Source organism: Lepidochelys kempii, chromosome 14 (genome assembly GCF_965140265.1).
Source record: "Lepidochelys kempii isolate rLepKem1 chromosome 14, rLepKem1.hap2, whole genome shotgun sequence".
Taxonomy (NCBI): domain Eukaryota; kingdom Metazoa; phylum Chordata; order Testudines; family Cheloniidae; genus Lepidochelys; species Lepidochelys kempii.
Genome location: NC_133269.1, coordinates 33,560,398 through 33,582,255, shown reverse-complemented (window position 1 = coordinate 33,582,255; position 21,858 = coordinate 33,560,398). Strand labels below are relative to the sequence as shown.

Here is a 21,858-nt window from a genome sequence, read left to right as displayed (position 1 = left end):
TTTCACCACCCTCCTAGCGAAAAAGTTTTTCCTAATATCCAACCTAAACCTTCCCCACTGCAACTTGAGACCATTACTCCTCGTTCTGTCATCTAGCCAGCTTTCTATCCACCTTATAGTCCCTTCATCCAGACCATACTTCTTTAACTTCCTGGCAAGAAGAACAATTGACCAATCTCCAACTCACTGGACCCTCAACTCTGAGGAAAAAATAGAAAAAAACAAAGGGAAGGAAAGAGGCAGAACAAACCAACCCAGTAAAAATGAAGACAGAGTCTCACCTGAGGCACAGGTTTTTAAGTGTGGGTAATTAACCACTGGAACAACTGGCCAAGAGATACGGTGGATTTTCCCTCCCTTTGAGACTTTAAATCAAGATTGGATGTCACTTTCTAAAAGATCTGCTTTACCTCTACCGCAGATTATGGGTTTGATGCAGGAATTACTAGGTAAAATTCTCTGGTCTGTGTTACGCAGGAGGTCAGATTAGATGATCATAATCGTCCCTTCTGGCTTTCACATCTGTCAGTGTACAGCAGATCTTTTAGAAAGGCATCTCGTGACAATCTAAAGACTTGATGACAAATTCTGCCCTTTCCCTTGGGAGGCTGTGCCAGTGGTTTGTTACTCTCACTATTAAAATGTTGTCTAATAAAAAGTAGAACTCATTACATGAAACTGATCACTGAAATGCTTATATTCCCACAGCCGTGGCCTGTCCTCTGAGAAAGCTATTGGAAGAAGCATTTTGTCCCATCTGTCTGGAGTATTTCAACGATCCAGTGAGCATGGACTATGGGCACAACTTCTGCCGAGTTTGTATCACAGAGTACTATGAAAAATTGGAAATTGAAGAAGAGGGAGTTTTCTGTCCACAATGCAGGAGCAAACTGAAGAAAGAGAAATCCCAGGCCAACAGGCAGCTTGCCAGAATGGTGGAAAATATCCAGCAATTAGGGATAAAACCTGAAGACCTAAAAAAACAGACCATCTGTAGGGAGCATGAGGACAAACTCAAGCTGTTCTGTGAAGATGATGGTGAGGTGATCTGTCTGCTTTGTGATAAAACCCAGGAGCATGGATCTCATAAGCTGGTGCCCATCAAGGATGCTGCACAGGAATACAAGGTAGGAAACATTTATTTCTAAATAGTCAGGAGAAATTAAATCACTGCAGGAGAAGTTTAATTTTCAAATGACATGGAGTTTAGCCATGACAGGTAGGAGTCTTCTAAATATACTGGGTGAAATCATGGCCCCATTGAAATCAATGGAAACTCCCAATGGACCCACAATGGTACATAGGAACCTAAGTCCCAGTTTTAGGTGCCACTGTGATTCCCAAAGCCCCTTTATTTACCTGAAGTGGAGCAGCTTCAACAGCAGAGACTGAGTGAGCCCCTCATAAGAACGGCCATACTGGTCAGACCAAAGGTCTATCTAGCCCAGTATCCTGTCTTCTGACAGCGGCCAGTGCAAGGTGCCCCAGAGGGAAAGAACAGAACAGGCAATCGTTGAGTGATCCATCCCCCGTCACTCATTCCCAGCTCCCTGAGCCCCTTCCACAAACGCCAGTGCTGAGCACCCCATCTGCCCCTCTCCCTAACCTCGCAAGGCATGGCAGAGCAGTGCTGGGAGGCGGGCAGAAAATCCCCTCCCTGAATCTTGCAGCTGGCTGTTTGGGAACCGAATAGGACAGCTCTGCAGAGAGCCCCGGGGTCACTCAGATCAGCTCTGTCTGTGGCAGGCCTGGGGATAGAACTCAGGTCCCCTCACTGCCAGGCCTCGGCTTGGCCAGAACCCCCTCCTTCCTGCCACTCATGGGCTCTGACCCACTGCAGCAGAATTCCCCAAGCATCGTTTTCCCCACAGGTGACAACGACATTGAGCTTCTGAAGAAAGCGAGGGAGGAGATTTGAAAGCTGGAATCTAAGGAGCAGAATAAACCGAAAGACTGGAAAGTAAGTGTCCACGGTTTGGTTTAATCTCTCATTTCATTGAGGTGTTTTAAAGAATTTACAAGAGATAAACATAGACCACACCAGCATAGCATTAAAACAACTAAAGAAACCCTGTTTATTATTAGTTATAATAATACCATAAAAACTTTGAAAATAACCCTGTTTTTTATCAGACTTTAATTCCAGAAAATGTTCTTCCTGAGGAGTATGGAGGGGAACAGCAGCAGAACATTAGCAGATCTACATGGCACTTAACAAATAATGGGCTGATTTACACTGACTCTAAATGCAAATGAGGTCCAGATAAAGCCATGTTTTATTTATCTGCATTTCTATTGCAGAAGCCCCTTCTGGATCAAGCCCAGTCGTTCTAGCAACATCTAGGAAGGCAGAGGGCCAGACTCTTCCCTGTCTCGCATCTTGCGTCAGCATTTACACCAGGGCCAAATCTGTGTAAAACGCTGCCATTCTGGTTTAGTTGATTTTACACTTCCTGTGCTCACTGGGACAGCCCTGCTCTCGCTCGCACCAGCTTTCCACTGCTATAGCCCCATTAGCATGGATAGGGTTACCTCTGATTTACACTGGGTCAGTGAGAGAGGAATCGGCCCAAGTGAGTCCAGTGGAGTTAGACATGTTTAGGGGAAGCCTTTCTGCACCACACTTAAGGCTGAAACACCATTTCAGTTTAAAGCTGCCATTCAAAGTGCTCTACAATCCCCAGGCATGCTCAGATTGGTTTGAAAATTGCTGTTTGTTGAGGGACCAGTGCAGAATACATGGGGCAAATTTAGGGGCATTTGATCAAGGGATTCTGGAGACTGCATCCCTCACCCCCATAGGATGACCTGTTTTTTAGATTCTAATTCTTTCCCATCTTTCCTTTTATGGATATTTTGCATTTCCTGGTGAATATCTAGTGTAATGGAAGGAGAGGGGTGGGGGTTGCTTTTTCCCAAATATGAGTTTTGGGTTGGTTGTCTCCGGTGAGGGCAGAGTTAAGGATGTAATGGTTACTTGAAGATGACTCTGGCCCTGATTCTCAAAGGGACTTAGGTGTTACAACACCAAAGCTTTAGGCACCTGGAAAATCACTGGCTTAGGGGCCTCAGCTCCCAGTACAACAAATGGGGGTAGGATGGTGCCTCTCTTATAACTTTTAGCGCAGTGGTTAGAGCATTCACGTGGGATGTGGGAGATTTTTCCCTTGGCCTGAGAGGCAGAAAGGATTGGAACAGAGGAATCTCGCACCTCTCAGGAGAGTCGTGGGGGGGGGGGGGGGAACAGGGGGGGAGGCAAGTCTCTTCTGTTGAAATTGTTCCACTGTGTGTAAGTACTTGTACAGTCATTGGGCCAGAGTGTAAAAGAGAATGGGTCTATAGCCCAGCGGTTGGGGTATCCACCTAGGAAGTGGGAGATGCAGAATCCATGCCCCTGCTTCATTGACTCTTTAATTCTTTACTCAGAAGTTATGGGCTTGATGCAGGAATCCCTGGGGGTAATTTTCTGGCCTGTGCCATGCAAGGGGTCAAACTAGATGGTCACAATGGTCCCTTCTGGCCTCAAAATATGAATCTATGAACGTACATTCAAATCTAATGCACTTCTCCCAAAATGGCCTTATACGCTTGCTAATTCTGCTGATATTTATGGGTTTGTTTGTTTACTCTTTCCTTTAGGAAATAAAACAAAGTGCCAGAGACAGCGAATCTCGTCTGAATTTGAGAAACTGCAACTGCTTCTGAATGAGAAAAAGGAACACTTTCTCCAGGGACTGGCCAAGGAAGAGAGGGAGACTCTGAAGAAACTAAAATGTGTCCCGCCCATATTATCATTATTATTTACTGATTTACTATTTATTTATGTATGGCCACAGATTTACACACCATTAGCAGCAATATTTAGGCTCCCTAAAGTTAGGGACCTAAGGGTAGAATGATCAAAAGCACCAAGTGACTTGGGGGCCCACATCTCATTTTGAAGAATGACTTAGGGCCAGATTTTCAGACGTATGTAGATGCCTAGAGAGGCAGATCAGCACCTTGTGAGGTTTTCAAAAGCATCAAACAGGTTAGGCACCCTACTCCCATTGACTGGTTTTACAGTTCCTATCAGGGTACCACCCACCATGTGCTGGATGCTTTCCAGGATCCAGCAAGACCCAGCGCCGCCCCTAAAGCAGGGGCAGTCAATAGGCGGACCATGAGCCATATCTGGACCACCAGACGCTTTTGAACAGACCTCCAAATATTTTTATTTCCGCACTATTATCATTATTGTTGGGGTTTTTTTTGGTTTTCTCTTGAGTCTGGACCTTGACTATACCTTGATCAAGAAATTTGGACCTTGAGAAAAAATAGACTACTCCTTCCCTAAAAGATTAGCCAATCAACATTCCTAAGTTCTTACTTGGTGCACCTCCCACCATCATCCAGTGTCGGCATCCAGATAAAGTTCTCTCTTCCCACCAGGCAGCAGGCCGGACTTTGTTATTGGTAGGGCAGTTAGAAGACACATTTTCACAGTAAGAGCAGCACGTTTTATCCAGTATTTGCAGCCTCTAGAGGATTTCCGGGAAGGGAAGGGAAGTGTTGTGTCTTTTGCTCTGTACACAATAGGGAGCAGGTTGGAAATGTTCACAGCAGCCAGTGAAGTCAAGGGTGGGGTTTAAAAGGGAGCTAAGAATGCAGACTACCCATTCCTGCTCCTGGAGAAATTCTGTGCCACTGCACATGTGCAGAATTCATGGCTGGTGCAGATATTTTTTCCCCAGAGAAAATATATTCTGCTTGAGAAGTGCTGCAGTTCTGCCTTTTGCCCACCAGAGGCCACCGTGGTCCGGCAGCATGGCTATAAGAGGACCACAGCGGCTTCTGGTGGGAAAAAGGTGGAATTGCAGAACTTCCTGGGCAGAATGTATTTTCTGCAAGAAAAAGAATTTCTGGGCATGCACAGTGTCACAGATTCCCCCCAGGAGTAGAAGTTCATCACAGCACCCTGCCCTCAGAGCCAGGTTAGGACAGACAGAGCGGGGTACATGGGGCTGCTGGGTGGGTCACAGACGGGTTCAAAATGGCTAGTGGGGGGCACTGACTGGGGCACGAGCTCAGGAATTAGTGGGATGACAGCGTTGAGTCAGGTGCTGAATGGCAGTGGGGATGCAAGGCCACATGAGGACAGGGGTAGGGAGCTGTAAGGACACATGGGGATGGCAAGGAGGCTGCAGAGACCCACGGCGATGGGGGACGTGGAGTCAGGGACAAATGTGCCTAACTGAATGGGAGAGGCTTGGGGTGAGCCAGGATCTTCATGGGGCAGACTGTCCAACTCCCTAACAATCCCCTTCCCCCAACCCCCGCCAAAAACCTGTTCCATACTTCTCCCACCCACATTCAACAACCCTCCAGGATCCTTTCCTGTCCTTCAGCTCCTCTGTTACCCCTAACTCCCCCAAGCCTTTGCACTGCTTCTGATGGGTGTGGAAATACTTTTCTGGATTGTAATTTAAATTAATTACTCAAAGTTCTGTATTAGTGTACCTAGTAAGGAATCTATTTGTCAAAAAAAATTACCAGAATCTTCTTTTTTTGGTCTGTATTCTTACAGACATACTTGATAGCTATTTTGAAATAAATTACCAAAATAATTGAAACTGGCATGATTATAGTGCGTTATTTTGACAAATAAAATATGCAGAATTTTAAAATCTAGTGTGCAGAATTTTTAATTTTTTGGCACAGAAATCCCCCAGGCGTAAAGAATTCCTGAAGAGCTCTCTGATGGGGGAAGTCCACAATGAGTGATTACTGATATTGGAGCTATGCTTGGCTACACAATAAGTGACCCATGTATTCAATATTACCATTGTTCTGGAATAACATCGGGGGAGGAAGGCACTGAACAATGAAAACAACCATGAAGGACCTAGAGTTGTGACTCACTTCCTCATTCTTGGGCCTCCCCAACAGGCCCCAAATTATTACAAGAGAATGCAGCACTGCTCTTTGCTTATGCAGGCTTTTAAGGCTTAGTCCATTGGCATGAACAATGGATGGGTAGGGAAAACATTGAAGGAAAGGGTAGGTGGGGAAACTAGTCATACCACACAGCAGGGTCCCCGATGGTGTTTATCAGTGGTGTGTCTTGGGGCCACAGAAAATGTGTCCACATGTTGGTATGCTCAGGTTGGCACCCCTGATCAGTGAAAACTTCAGTGTTGTCAATGCTGGGTAAGCTGGCCACGTAAGGGAAGCTATTCCTTGATATTTTGCTCACAATCCTCCTTTGGGGGTGAGAGAAGAGGGGGAGTGATCACAAGGGCAATGAAAAGAGTTTCAAACTCAGGTTCATAAAGTCAGGCAACTACCTTTAAGTGTTTAGCTGAAAATCCTGAAAAATTCCAGCAAACTGAAAAGCTGACAAAAGTTTCATTTTGGGCTGAACTAAATGTTTTGGTTCACCCAAAATGCACCTGTTCGTTTAATTTCAAGGCACTTTTTAACACGAAAGCAAAGGAAATAAAGGCCTAAAAGAGATCCACAAAATGGCCCGAAAAGGAGCCTCCATTATAATCTTTAGGCGAGTGGTTAGAGCACTCACCTGGGAGACCCAGGTTCAATTCCCTCTTTGCTTGATATAGAATAGGTGGTTGAACTTAGGTCTCCCACATTGCAGAGACTGCCTTAGCACCTGGGCTGTTCTGGTGGGTGGTTAGCACACTCTGGCCTAGTGATGCTGTTCCAGTGTAAAGGAATAACCACAGGAGCAGGGACATGAACATGGATCCCCGAACCATTGGCCTATATTGTGATTAGCAACCAGAACATATGGTAAAAACATCCAAACATTAGTGTTTCTATAACAAAGGCTGGTATTTCCTACCAGGATTGTCAGAGGATAACGCTGGCTAACTCTGATTTCAATCTTTGCTCTTTCACACTCACCACACCAGCTGCAGTACAAAGGGGGCATTCACCCGCTGATTAAAGTCATTAGAGGTAAAATCCTGAGCACAGATGGACCCGGACACTCAGTTGAGACAATTTACAGCTCAGGATAAAAGTGAAAGACTGCACTAACAAGAAAAGGAGTACGTGTGGCACCTTAGAGACGAACAAATTTATTTGAGCATAAGCTTTCGTGAGCTACAGCTCATCGTGAGCTAACGAAAGCTTATGCTCAAATAAATTTGTTCGTCTCTAAGGTGCCACACGTACTCCTTTTCTTTTTGCAGATACAGACTAACACACCTGCTACTCTGACACCTTCACTAACATGGTAACTTCTGGACCGACTTGATCTCCTAGGGAGCCTGTAACTTCTGTGGAGTTTCTAGCACTTTCAGGCAGTACAGTACCTAACGAGTTCTCCATCTCCCCGTCCCTTGGGCTTGTAAGCTGAGTCTGTGCTCTGTTCAGGAGGAATTCTGCTGTATCGACCTGAGCACAGGTCGAAGGATCCCCTGGGTGCTGGTTCCTGCTCTGCCCCCCTGGGTGAAACCCACCCACAGCCTGGAGAGCCAGTGCAACCCCCATCCTGACTTAACCCCAAACCTGGGGGGGAAGCAGCCTCAGTGCACCATGGATGCGGGAACCCAGCACTGCCAACAAGTGCAAATGGGCTGCATTCAGCCTTCTAATGCTGCAGTCCTATGGGAGTGTGTTTCACCTTCCTAATCCCCGTGCTCTATCTACAGAGAGCCCAGTTGCTGGAGTGAAGTAAATTTCACTCTGGGTGACTGACCAAGTCACTTAGGGATTGATCCAAAACCTTTTGAAGTGACTAGGAATGTTTCCATTTATTTCACAGGGGAACCAAATCAATTCATTAAGAACTATGCTTAGCTTCTGGCAAACAGAGACTAGGGACACAATCCGAGCCCATCCTGGCTAATAGCCATTGATGGACCTATTCTCCCCATACTTATCTAGTTCTTTTCTGAACCCTATTATAGCCTTGACCTTTACAGCATCCTCTGGCAGAGAATTCCACAGGTTGACTGTGTGTGTGAAGAAATACTTCCTTTTGATTGTTTTAAACCTGCTTTCATTGGGTGACTCCGAGTTCTTGTGTTACCAGAAGGAATAAATAACACTTCCTTATTTACTTTCTCTATGCCAGTCATGATTTTACAGACCTTTATCATATCCTCCCTTAGCTGTCTCTTTTCCAAGCTGAAAAGTCCCAGTCTTATTAATCGCTCCGCATATGGAAGCCATTCCATACCCCAATCACTTTTTTTGCCCAATTTTTGTTGCTTTTTTCTGTACGTTTTCCAATTCAAATAAATATTTTTTGCTAAGGGGTGACCAGATCTGCACGCAATGTAGTTACTGGAAAGGATTCCATGGCTGTCTCACTGAAGGAGGTACACAGGAGTAGCTAGAGATGTGGGCTCGGAACTTCAGTCACAGGTCTTTAGATGTTGCTGTCTATGTGGCTCGTGTGCTGGATATGTCTAGTAACATGGAGAAGGAATTGGTGCTTTGCACTGGAGTGGGTCAGGAACAAGAATGTCCTTTTTGTGAGAAATTCCATTTTTATTTTTTGTACCAAATCAGAATGAAAAAAACCCATCCTGCAATGGTAAACAAAAATTAATAATTTGGGGTGAATTGAAATGTTTCATTTTGTTGCCGGCACCCAGTGCCGAGAGGCTGAACAACAGCTTGAGTGGTTCGTTACCCGGTGTGCTATACCCAATAATCACAATGGGGTGGAGAAGCAGAAAAGTTTATTTGAAGCTTCAAATAGCTACAGGGAGATTTGAATCTCAAATCCTGCACACAGAACAGGAAGTTACACAGGCTTTTATACATCCTTTTTCCCAGCATACTTATCCAATAGCAAGCTGCCCCAAGTATCCATATAGCCAGCCAATCCAGTTCCCAGCTAGTTCCCTGGTTCTCTGTATCATTTGTTAAACTATACATAAAGCTGCTTTATTCAGCATTGTTCTTCCATATCTGCCCTGTTTGGCCTTGCTTAGTTTCAGGCAATCTGACTCTGCAGCATATTTTTGCAGATTCTCAGCATAACTGCTGTGTGCGCCTCCAGGCGGGGTGGCCAAGGACACTTGGGCCTAGGACGCAAAAAGAAAAGGAGTACTTGTGGCACCTTAGAGACTAACCAATTTATTTGAGCATGAGCTTTCGTGCTCATGTATTTCATTTCATTTCATTTTATTTCATTTCATGTATTTCATGCTCAAATAAATTGGTTAGTCTCTAAGTTGCCACAAGTACTCCTTTTCTTTTTGCGAATACAGACTAACACGGCTGTTACTCTGAAACTTGGGCCTAGGACGCAGAGCTTCTGCGAGTGCCTCCAGGCGGGAGGGGGGGCCAAGGACACATGGGCCTAGTGCGAGGGGGCTTCATCGACACTCGTGGTCTTCCATCCCCTCGAGTTACCTAGTGGCCATGCCCCAGTGTCCCCAACAGGGGAGAGCAGATTTCACATTCCTTGACCCGTTTTTTACAGTGGTGAATTTGGTAGGGCCCTGCTCATCACACTTCAATCAAAGATTCTTTTCAATCTACAAAAAACAAACAGCATGAGACCGCACCCAGAAAAGAAATGCCTAATGACTGTGCCAAATTCAATCAGCCCATTCCTGACAAGAAAGAAACGAAACTAAATACCTCTCTGGTCTCTTTCTTGCACTAGAAGCCATGGCTGCTACAAATCCAGCAAAAACTCTCCAGGACGAAATGACCTGTCCCATCTGTCTGGAGTATTTTAAAGATCCGGTGTCTCTAGACTGTGATCACAGTTTCTGCAAAGCCTGCATCACCCAGTGTTGGTGGGGATTCGCTACGGACATCGCCTGCCCTCAGTGCAGAGAGATCTTTCCCGAGAGGAACCTCCGGCCGAACAGGCAGCTCAGGAATATTGTGGAAGCAGCCAGAGAACTCAGGTTGCAGACAGGGAGGGAATCAGGACCAGAGAGACTGTGTGAGAAACACAAGGAGCCTCTCAAACTCTTCTGCAAAGAGGACGAAATCCACATCTGCCTGGTGTGTGACAGATCCAAGGAGCACAGAGATCACACCGTGATTCCTGCTGAAGAAGCTGCCGAAGAATTCAAGGTAGGAAATGACCAACTGTTATTTTTATAGCCAGAGCCTTGGGAAACTCACCTTCGCCCAGCATTAGGGTTTTCTTGAGCCCCAGATAGCCACTCAATAAGCCTCCACTGGAGAGGAACGAGGGACTTCAGGCCTAGGTAGGTTTCCCAGCAACTGGGAATCCTCCAAAGGCTTGTGCAGGTGAGAAGTGTGGCCCTAAATAAATATTCTAAGGCTAACATGCTGGAGTGTGGGGGAGTGAGTAACCTGCACCCCACCCCCTCCTGCTTCCTATATGTGGAGTCCTGGGCAGTGAAGGACCCCCCTTCTCTGCCCTTCCCCACTTCCACCATCTCCCAAAGCTATTAACACCATGTCCATGCTGCTCCTGTCCTTGGGGCTGAGGGAGCAGAAGGTGTAGCTGGGGCTGTCCTCTTGGCCCACATCCCCTTCATCATTTTCCTGCAGAGCTCCTCACCCAGACGAGAACCAAGGGAGCTGCGCTGCACCCTCATGAGACGTAGGAGGGCACTGGAGTAGAGCTCCCATCCTGCAGAGCCTAGCAAATCTGTCTGATGCAGGAAGCTGGGACTGAGTTGGAGGGGGCAGCAGAGCAACGAGGCATGTAGCAGGGTCATTGCCTCCAGAGTGCCCCCTCCTGGCCTGGGGCTCTGCCTCAGTTTCCCTCTGCAGTTTCCAGAAATAATCCACAAAGGCTTTTTGGGGCTAGTAACACCCCTGCTCTCTCAGCAGCGACTCGCAGGACTTCAAGTCTGGAGTTCGGCCTTATCACCCCAAGGAAGCTCCAAGGCCTCCTCTGCCTTCTCCACAAGCCTCCTCCCTCTGGCTCTCTATAGGCCTCTGTTTTACCTACCCCAGGCCTGGTTGAATCACATGATCCCACCGGTCACCACTCCCCATTTTCCCCACCTGGGGAGGAGAACTGGCATGTGACAGGTGGGGCAGAGACCCCTCTCCTATAATAGGGCCAGCCACCCTCTAACTGGCATCGTCCCTCTTCCACGTCTCCTGAGGGCACAGGGAGAGAGTCCCAGTCCTGAAGATTTCTGTTTGGAAATTTTGGCCGTAGATTTCAGTGCCCATAAAGTTTCCATGTTGACATAAATAACAATAATAATAATAATTCATAATCAATAGAATGTACTGATTTCTATTGCAGTAGCATCTCTGGTCCCCAGTGAGGGATTAGGGCCCCATTGTCCCAGGCACCGTACAGAGAAGTCAGGCAAAGAGAGCTCACAGTCACAGTCTAATGAAGAGGATATGCAGCAGGTGGCTAAAGAAACAACCGGGGGTTGGAGTGGGGGACAAGTAAAGAGCGCTGTGTTTGCATACACTGGGAATCGCGATACTTAGGTCATTGTGGGTGGCCACCATTCCAGATTTCAAAGCTGTCCATTTTCTCTGGTGCAGACTTAGGTGCCCGTACTTTTCTATGGGGAAAGTTTTAGGTGCTTGAGTGGCAGCAGGCGGAGGAGGAGTCTATGGCCCAGTCTCCCATAGTCGGCGGGTATAATAGGCCGGGGGAGGCTTTAGTCTCCCCTGGTGCAGCCACTGCCAACCTGCTGCTGGATGCTTGGGCCGTGGTGGCCTTGCCTGTGCTCCACCTCTTCCTGTCCATGCTCTTCCCCTTCCCCGAGACCCCCTCCACCCACCACTGCCTGGTGAGTCGCTCCTTTCCTCCACTCCACCCCCGCTCTATAGGTCCCCACCGCTCGCTGCGTCCCTCCTCTCCCGACTTCCTCCCCCTCAAACTTCTCCCCCCCCCACACCACTCACTGTGTCCAAGTATGTGATGCCAGTTTCCTGTTGGCGTAAATCAATGGAGTAACAAGGTCAAACAACTTCAAAGAGTCTGAAAATGAAACACTCCCAGAGTTCATTAATATGTCTCCACTTCCTTAATATCATAAACCTACTGAGTTCTCCACACATCTGCAGAGTGTTTGTTTGTGTTGGAAAAGCCTCCCCCGCCCCCCCCCCGCACCTGCCCGCCTGCCACCCCCACTCCTAAAACTAAAAATAACACCACTGAAATCGTTTTCTGTTTCTTCAGGAAAAGATTCAGGCCCATTTGAATACTCTGAGGGAAGAGAGAGAAAAGCTCCTGGGATGTAAAATGAGTGGAGAAAAGAGAAGCCAGGAATATCTGGTAGGTGCCTGTCATTATTAACCTGTATGTGTAATGAGCCGGATGGAGGGGCGTTCTGCATCAGAGCAATAAGGAGACGCAGGGGCAATCTAGAGGCCAAATTATATTTTATCTCAATGAGTTGGGGGTAAAGCAGAAATTCGTTCAGTGGGGAATAATCACAAATAAATCAAAACTGCGGGTTTTTTTGCAGGAATTACTACTTAGACTTACACCATAAATGGTTATCAACCTTTTTGCATTTGCAAATTTCGAAGGTGTGGAGGTGTGGATGGACTCCTTTGGAAATCGATTGTCTGTATGTATAGTTGAATTCTGTGCAATCAGTTTTCTTTTGCGGCCCTCTTAGACATCGTCTGGGTCTGCGGACCACAGGTTGAAAATACTGCCATAAACAACTGTAAACTATTATTCTTATCTACTGTATATTAACGACTGTTACCTTAATTAAACTCACTTCATAGGTAACAATTAACACGAATGAAATAACAGAATTCTGAATTAGAAAATCCAACCCAGAACAAACCACCACTGTTACACGTTCACTTCTTATTTCACAGTTCTCTGCCTCTGTCAGCCCAGAGTTTGGAGGACGTTTAGTTATATCTTGATGAATCCTCTTGGGCAATCTTTGTTTACTGTTCTGAGTTCCAGCTTAAATAAAGCCACGTATTCCTGGCTGTGATGTCTTGGGTTCTATCCCTCCGTTCTCTTCTGGCTTACAGTCTCTTTGTGCTCTGACAATTTCTCCATTTCTGTCATTCACCTTGTATGCCTGAGGGTGCTGTCCAGCGATGTTGATTTTCTTACTTTCACAACAGCTTACATCCTCCTTATTTTTTAAGTCAGTTTCTCTTTAAATACAGTTTTTCTTTTATTCCCGGCTATTTCCTTCACATTTCACTCTTGTGAATGATTGCTTTGTGGCCTTTGGGAATGCAGACTTTTGTCTGCTGCTTCATGATCCTGAATTACTGTGTGGTGTGCGTGTGTGTGTGTGTACGTGTGCACACATCCATAGAGGGCCCGAAAAATCCTCTCCCTAGAAAAGGGCAACATGATCCTCTTTGGATTCTAAGCTTTCATTTCTATTAATGAATTAATTTCCAGCTTTTGTGGCTGTGATAAATGAAGGGGGGGTCTCCGTTTTATGGACACCCAGCCAGCCAGTAGCTGTAAAATCCCTCTTAGTAGCTGTTCTCTAATTGCTCTAACTGTAAAGGGTTAAAAAGTCTCACTGCTATGCCCAGGTAACAGGAAGTGAGTGGGCACCTGGACAAAAGAGCCAATGGGAAGGCTAGAACTTTTTAAAATGGAGACAAGACTCCCCTTTTGTCTGTCTGTTGTTGTTCTCCCGGGGAAAGGCGGACAGGGCAGCAGCTTTGCTGTAAGAAGCTTGGGCCAGGTATGAAAAAATCATCAGTCTCATACCTAGAAACTACTCATTTGAAACCCCAGATATGTAAGTAGATCAGGAAATGTCTAAGAAGATGCGATTAGGTTTATACCTTTTATTCCTTTATGGTTTTTCGACTCCACTCTGCTAACCCCAGGTGCTTTTGTTTTCCTTGTCACCTTTAAGCCGAACCTGAAGAAAGCTGTTCTTGGCGCTTAATCCTTGTAGTGGCTTTTTTCAGAACAGGATTGGATTTTTGTGTGTTAAGAGGTTTGTGCATGTGGTGTTTAATTAGCTGGTGGCAACAGCTGATTTCCCCTTTCTTTCTCAGCTCTTCCCCGGAGGGGGGTGAAAGGGCTTGAGGGTGCCCCACAGGAAGAATTCCCAAGTGCACCTTCCTGGGCTCTCAAAGGGGTTCTGCACTTGGGTGGTGGCAGCATCTACCCATCCAAGGTCAGAGAAAAGCTGTAACCTTGGAAATAATACAAGCCTGGAGTGGCCAGTATTAATTTTTAGAATCCTTGCGGGCTCCCACCTTCTGCACTCCAAGTGCCAGAGGGGGAATTAGCCTGGACAGTGGCTGTAATAAACATTTTCCCAATGTGAAATGAGTGTATCCAATGCAGAGCTCTCTGCCTGAGTCTGCAGTTTTTTGTGTCATGGTTTCATTTGTTTTTTTTCTCCCCACCTGTCTCTGTCAACATGGTTCTGAGTAGAGCTCAGCAAATACCAGATCTGTTTCACTGGCTGACTGTTAAAAAGAATTGGGTTGAATCAAAGCTTATTTTTTTATAAAAATTTCAGCAAATCACAAATTTGTCTTTTTCTTGGTCAAATGAAATGTTTCATTTTGACAAAATCAAAATATTTTGTTTCAGTTTAGACCATTTTAAAATATATATATATATATAATTATATAAAAACAAGGACATTTTCAAACATGAAGTAATTTGAAATATAAAACCCTGGGAAAAAATTAAAACAAGAAAATGTTTTGATTTTTCATTGATTTCTTTTTGTAACAAAACAACTGGGTGACAGTGACAGGAATTAATAAAACGTTTCAAAGTTGACAAATCTGCATTTCCCCTGGAAAAAATTTTTAGTGCAGAAAATGTTACCCAGCTCTAGTGCTGAGTCCTGCCTCCTGCTGCTTTGGATCTGTGTGTCCGAGGCCATCAATAACGTATGATCCAAACCAGGTCAGACATGGCAATGTGGAAAGGTGTGAGAAAATCCTCTCTCTAGTAACTACAGGATATTGTTCACTGTAAGATGATTTAGAATTTGTAAAGACTTTCTCCCTCCTGCACATTCAGCGCTCCGTGAAAGGACCCCAGGCTCCAGCCATGTCCATGACCAGCCCTTGCCCTATTTTTGTTTACAGAGAAAGACAGGAACCGAGAGGCGGAAGATTGTGTCTGAATTTCAGCAACTGCGGCAGTTCCTGGAAGAACAAGAGCGACTCCTGTGGGCCCAGCTTGAGAAGCTGGAAAAGGAGGTTATGAGGATACGGAGGGAAAGTGTCACTAAACTCTCTGAAGAGATTTCGCGTCTCAGTGAGCTGATCAGTGAGATGGAGGGCATGTGTCAGAAGCCAGTGAGTGAATTCCTGCAGGTGAGACTGAGTGAGAAACATCCCAGGTCCCCACACAGGGACAGGACTGCTCCTAAATTATACGCACAGGGGTCCAGCAGTCAGAGATCTCAGTGTAACTCAGCGTGTGCATTCCTGAAATATGAATTACTATTGTTGATTGCAGAGTGACAGACAATTTGATATTAGAGATGGAAAAGCCCCATTAGCTCAGCAAACACATGGCCCTGGAGCCAGGGCAGAGCCTCTTTTCCCCATACTTGCAATATCCCTTCTTTGGAATGTTAAGTGTGTGTCAGGTGGGACTGAAATACTCTCTCTCTCTCTCTCCTCTAGGATGTCAGAAGCACCCTGAGCAGGTACATGGCTCTCTCACTCCCCTTACACTTCACAATGCTAGGAAAGACCTTGGAGATGATGTTAGCACCGCATCCCCCCAAAGCTCTACAGCAAAATGTGTGGGGGAGGTCACATTTTGGATACAAATCTCTTTGATAAACTTTATTCTGAGGTTCTCACCATTTTATAGAAGACTCTGGAATTATCCATTCAATGGGAAGGACTAACCTCAAATATTTCCTAGAGATGTCACCTCCCTGGGGGTCTGTCTGCCTCAGCATTGTGGGGATGGAATATGGGCCTGTCACTGCTGGGGCCCTGGTCACCATTCAGCCCAGGGCAGCAGTACTCAAGAGTCTTTCCTGCCTGACGACTGTTTTGAGACTGTGTGGAATAAGTTGGGGAGTGGGGAGTTGGTGTCTCAGTCTAGTTCTTAGTGGACGATTTCTACAGCACTTCACATGGGAACCTCCTGTCCCTCAGAGCATGGAGGCCAAGGAATGAATTGGCCATGGAGACTCAATTCCCCTTTTATCCCCAGAGCTTGTCTCTCCAGGCCAGAGTTGAAGAATGTTAATGGGATTTTTGAGGGGAAGGTTTAACTGCCATGCCAAGAACTTATAATGTGTCACTAAATGAAATATAATCATGTGACATTGTTTCTGTCCAGGTGTGAGAAAGGGAAGTTCCAGCAGCCAGTGGAGATTTCTCCTAAACAGGATAAGAGACTCAGTGATTTCTCCCAGAAGACTCTTGCTCTAATGGAGACTCTGAGAAAGTTCAAAGGTACCTAGAAGGGATCTAGAATGGGAAATTGGGATAAGCCTCTGGGACTGTTGGAGGAGAATGACTCTGGCCAATTGGTTCATAATTAGATAATGCCTCTATTTAATTGTTGGGTGAGAATGCCACACACGGAGTCCAAGTCACTCAGGTTCATTAACTGAAACCTTTGTTTGTACCAAAGGCATGTCTTGCAATTGCAGTTACTATGAAAGTAAGAAATGACAGACATACTGAAAGACGTACTGGCCAGTTGCCTTCTGCTGGGACATAGGTGTGTCATGGTAGATTTCTCCTACGAGGCTCTCATTACACTTACAATGTCTGACATATTATACACAGCCAACTAAAATATTTATTAGTTTTTTTTCCAATCCTCTTTGAGTGTTATGACTATTAAGTATCTTATATAGCTCATACAATACACATGCACAAACTTTTAAATTTTCAGTGCTTTTGCTGCCCAAGCAATTTCCATGTTGTTATTCTCTTTTCTGATTGGTTTATTACCACCGATTATGCATAGGTCACTTTGACCCTTGTCTCCACATGGGGGTTTTTGGACTTTGCTAACTGCTCCTTGGCACTACATTTTAGGTGTCTGTCGTCTTTAAGCACTTTGTGTGATCAAAACATCTCTTTGTCCTACAGAGCAACTTATGAACACGTCACTTAATAACAAGGTCACTTAAGGCAACATTTCCCTTATGTCAAGCAAACAGCTCACCAGGCCAAAGCCAAGTCAGTCAGCACAAACGCACAATCTCAGTCTCTCCAAACTTATGCATGACCCTTGTACCAATTCTCAATACTGAACATAATAACTAGTGGAACGCAGACAAATGGAGCAGATGTAGCAGGGCCCAGGTGTCAGGATGTTTCCCATTAATTCATGATGGAACAAAGGTCACAATATTAAGGCCCGTATTTAGTAAAAATGGCCTAATTTGGGGCACCTGAGTTTCTCTCTCCCCACTAGAGAGCTGCAGGGCAGGTGCTCCAGAGCCGTGTAGCCTCCACAGCTGCAGGGGGAGTCAGTGGGAGCTGCAGGTGCCCAACCCCTCTGAGAACCAGGCCCCAGGGGCCTAAAAGACAGGCCTGTAAATTAAAGGCAAATTGTTAAAGCTGGACCCAGCCCATCATTGGGCTCTGGTCCCATATGGCAACTAGTCTGGGCCAAATGGGCCACAGGGAAGGAGAAAGCTCCTCCCCCACGGTGAGGGATCCCTCCAGCACAGGAGCCTCTTGTACCTCCTCCCCAGCAGCTGCAGGCACAAGGTGGGTTCCTGAGAGGGCTGGGAATGGGGTGGGGGTGGACCAGGGACGGAGGGACATGGACAGTGTAAAGCTGGGCCTCTGACACTCTGCACATTGGCCAAGACACATGGGCACCACTGTCAGAGGGAGGTAGCTCTGGCTGGCTTCAGAACTTCCTCAGCCTGGGCCAAGGTCTGCACCGGCCCCTGCAGCCACTGAACAACAGAGTCATAAAATGGCCCCTCCCCTCTCTCCTTTTGCCGGTACAGGGGTGAATCTGGCTCATGGAGCCAACCTTCCCCCTGCCTCAATGTCCACATGGATAAAATGATTTTATTATTATTCCTATTTCTGCCTATGGAGGACGAGGGCCCCATCATGCTGCTTTCTGTAGAGACACTGAGTAAACAGACCCAACAGCTAACAATTAGAGCCAGGATTTCACGAAGTCTCAACATCCCGTAGAGATTGTAAGTCCTGGGATGGTTGTGAGGCTTCCATTTCTGTGAGATGCCTGAATGAGAGGGGAAAGAGAAAGTTTCAGATTAGTTTATATTAAATATCTGAGTGTCTCTGGGCCTCTCTGTCTGTTTCTCTGTCATGACCGAAACACAGTTCTAGGAGTTCAGAGTGGGAATGCTGCTATAAATAAGAGAGCCTGAAATCTCGTCTCTTTTCTCCTTTCCCCCTCTAGACACTCTGCCGTCTGCACTGGAAACAAGAAGAGGGGAACGTGTACGAGCACACAGACAGGGTGAGAAACCAGAGAAAACATTTTCATGAGATTGTAGCTAAAGTTACCAACCAAACTGACAGAGACCATGACACACAGATCCCTAAAAATAAACACGTTGAACATTGTGGAGATCCCAAGCTGAAGTCACACAAATACTCCTGACAGTTACCTTGGTGCTGAGTTCATGCCCACGCTGATGAACAAAAACACTCTCCCTGAACAGCATCCAAACACCCTTAACTCTGACCCTGGGGTTTTCATAGACGTTGACAGGACTTTTAATATTATATTGAGAGGAATGAGTGGAGAGCTCTCTCCCCTGAGGATTGACACATCCCTGTCCTTTATCCTGGCTGAGGGGGTTGCCCCCATAGGCGTCTACTCCGTGGGTGCTCGGGGGATGGAGCTCCCACAGCAAAAGAGTTGGTGCTCAACACCCACTGGTGGCCGTTGCTCCCACTCTCCTCTAGCGCCTCCCTCCCGCCTGTGGCCCTTCCAATCAGCTCCTCCCCCTCCCTCCCAGTACTTCCCGCCCACTGCAATCAGCTGTTCAGCAGTGTGCAGAAGGCGCTGCAGGGAGGGGATGGAGCTAGGGCGGGGGGTGTTCAGGGGAGGGCGCAGAATGGGATGAGACAGGGGCAGGAAGAGATGGGGTGGGGTGAGGCCTTGGAGGAAGGGGTGGAGTCGGGGCAGGGACTTGGGCGGAGCGGAGGGTCAAGCACCCCCGTGGAAAATTACAAAGTAGGCGTCTCTGGTTTCCCCTATCGCTCTTCTCCAACATCCTACCTTTCCTTTGGGCAGGGCTTGGCTCTCCCATTGGAGCATCTCACTCTTTCATGGATTGGGGAGGTGCTGTCCTGCTGATGCTGCCCCTCTCCCTTCTCTCTGGGCTAGGGATGGGGCTACCCCAGCCAATGCCACCTCCTACTCTCTGGTCTAAAGTGGCTCTTCCCCAATGCTGCACTTCCTCTCTGTTCCCTGGCCTGGGGGTGGAGGCTGCATTAGGGGAGGGAGGTTGCCTCTGGGGTTTAAAGCTGGTACCTTCCTCTTCTGCTCCCTCCTCACTAAAAGCTTCTGATACCTTCCTGGTTGTACATTGGTCAAACTGGACAGTCTCTACGTAAAAGAATAAATGGACACAAATCAGATGTCAAGAATTATAACATTCATAAACCAGTCGGAGAACACTTCAATCTCTCTGGTCACGCAATCACAGACATGAAGGTCGCTATCTTAAAACAAAAAAACTTCAAATCCAGACTCCAGCGAGAAACTGCTGAATTGGAATTCATTTGCAAATTGGATACTATTAATTTAGGCTTAAATAGAGACTGGGAGTGGCTAAGTCATTATGCAAGGTAGCCTGTTTCCTCTTGTTTTTTCCTACCCCCCCCCCCAGATGTTCTGGTTTAACTTGGATTTAAACCTGGAGAATGGTCAGTTTAGATGAGCTATTACCAGCAGGAGAGTGAGTTTGTGTGTGTATGGGGGTGGGGGGGATGTGAGAAAACCTTGATCTATGCAGGAAATAGCCCGACTTGATTATGTAAAGAGTTGTCACTTTGGATGGGCTAGCACCAGCAGGAGAGTGAATTTGTGTGGGGGGGTGGAGGGTGAGAAAACCTGGATTTGTGCTGGAAATGGCCCACCTGTTGATCACTTTAGATAAGCTATTACCAGCAGGACAGTGGGGTGGGAGGAGGTATTGTTTCATGATTTCTGTGTGTATATAAAGTCTGCTGCAGTTTCCACGGTAAACATCTGATGAAGTGAGCTGTAGCTCACGAAAGCTCATGCTCAAATAAATTGGTTAGTCTCTAAGGTGCCACAAGTACTCCTTTTCTTCCTGGTTGTGTCTCTGATGCTGGGAATGGAGCAGCCCCAGCAGGGGGAGCTGGGAGCTGAAGCCTCTGCAAACAAATGAAAAACCAGTGAAGTGGTTCCTACGATGAAGTGAGCTGTAGTTCACGAAAGCTCATGCTCAAATAAATTGGTTAGTGTCTAAGGTGCCACAAGTACTCCTTTTCTTTTTGCGAATACAGACTAACACGGCTGTTACTCTGAAACCTATCAAACAGTGAGGAACTGCAGTGACATCTCTGCTCAGTCTCAGGTGCCCAGGACAGAGGCAGCTCCCTGGGATCCAGGGCTGATCAGGGCTGCTGGGGAGTGTGAGAAATGGTCCCAGCCTCCCCCAGGGCCAAGCTCTGCCCCTAATGCTCGGATTCTCTCTCTCCCCAGTGAATGTGACTCTGGATCCAGACACGGCTCAGTCCCAACTCATCCTGTCTGAGGATCGGAAAAGCGTGAGACGAGGAGACACACGCCAGCGACTGCCCAACAACCCTGAGAGATTTGACACTGAGCCCTGTGTGCTGGGCTGTGAGGGATTCACCTCGGGGAGACATTGCTGGGAGGTGGAGGTGGGGGGTTGGACAGGCTGGGCTGTGGGGGTGGCCAGAGAGGCTGTGGGGAGGAAGGGAGCGATCAGCCGTAGACCTGACAGGGGGATCTGGGCTGTGGCACGGTGGCCGGGTCAGTTCCTTGCTCTCACCTCCCCTGTGACCCCCCTGCCCCTGAGCTGGGCCCCCAGCAGGATCCGGGTTTGTCTGGACTGTGACCGGGGGCAGGTGACATTTATCGATGCTGGTGACGAGGCCCCGCTTTTCACTTTCCCACTGGGCTCCGTCCTTGGGGAGAGAATCCGCCCCTGGCTCCGGGTGGGGTGGAAATCCCAGCTCAGACTGTGTCCCTGAGAGTTGGGCGAGGTGTGTGTGTGTGAATATCCCACTGGGGCCCTGAAATCAGCCTCTCTAGCCTCGCACACCCTAGTCTCCATGACTTCTCCCTGTGGACTGTCTAACATGCTTCCTCTCTGTCCCTGGAGGTTGCTTCTGGTCTCATCTCTGTAGGGTGACCAGATGTCCCGATAAAATCGGGACTGTCCCGATTTTTAGTTCTTTGTCCCGCATCCCGACCCATGCACGGTTGGGACACCATTTGTCCTGATATTGCGGCTTTGGCCCCCCCCGGCCGTTTCTTTTTTTTTTGCTTTGGCAACTCCACCCCGGCTTGCTTCCCCCATGTGTCCCGATCTTTTGTCCGTTTCATCTGGTCACCCTACATCTCTGTGCAGCCCCTGGCCTGTCAAACCATAGAGCGCATTGAGTGAGCAAGGTAGAGAAGCCAATGTCATCACTGCCCCAGGGTCTGTGCAGCCTCTTTGCCACTGTCCTCTATGATCCAGGAGGACTCTGGGGATCCTGGATCAGACAGTGGCACTGAGACATGGGGGGAACAGCCCACTGGGAATAAAACATGGGACGAAAAAATGAGCTTCTCTAGCCACAGTTATCCTAGCCCCCCTATGGGAATCCCCCAGGCCATCTACCCAGCGCTCTAGCTCATCCCTATGCCCCTGGTGGACCCCTGTCTACACAACTCCCCCCCCCACCCCCGCCATACCTCATCTCTTTGGCCCCTGGAAGCGTCTCCTCCTTCCTCTGTGCAGAACCAGGGATGTGGGGGAGGAGGGGGAAGAACCCCTG

The 21,858-nt window shown here is 47.3% G+C and overlaps 1 protein-coding gene across 1 annotated transcript; it reads left to right on the top strand.

Annotated features, from left to right (window-relative positions):
- The first annotated feature begins 9,633 nt into the window (after nt 1–9,633).
- Nucleotides 9,634–21,228, top strand: LOC140898283 (zinc finger protein RFP-like). The gene is made up of 7 exons (XM_073311917.1): nt 9,634–10,050; nt 12,107–12,202; nt 14,986–15,216; nt 15,532–15,554; nt 16,205–16,320; nt 18,269–18,328; nt 20,552–21,228. The coding sequence occupies exons 1-7, from the start codon at nt 9,634–9,636 to the stop codon at nt 21,064–21,066; spliced, it is 1,458 nt and encodes a 485-aa protein (XP_073168018.1). The 3' UTR covers nt 21,067–21,228.
- Nucleotides 21,229–21,858: the final 630 nt, after the last annotated feature.

What these genes read in the sequence shown, in the direction of transcription:
- LOC140898283 (XM_073311917.1), top strand. Translation starts at nt 9,634, where the DNA reads ATGGCTGCTACAAATCCAGCAAAAACTCTCCAGGACGAAATGACCTGT. An exon ending in AGAGAAGCCAGGAATATCTG is followed by an intron (nt 12,203 to 14,985) that starts GTAGGTGCCTGT and finishes TTTTGTTTACAG; the next exon opens with AGAAAGACAGGAACCGAGAG. An exon ending in GTCAGAAGCACCCTGAGCAG is followed by an intron (nt 15,555 to 16,204) that starts GTACATGGCTCT and finishes GTTTCTGTCCAG; the next exon opens with GTGTGAGAAAGGGAAGTTCC.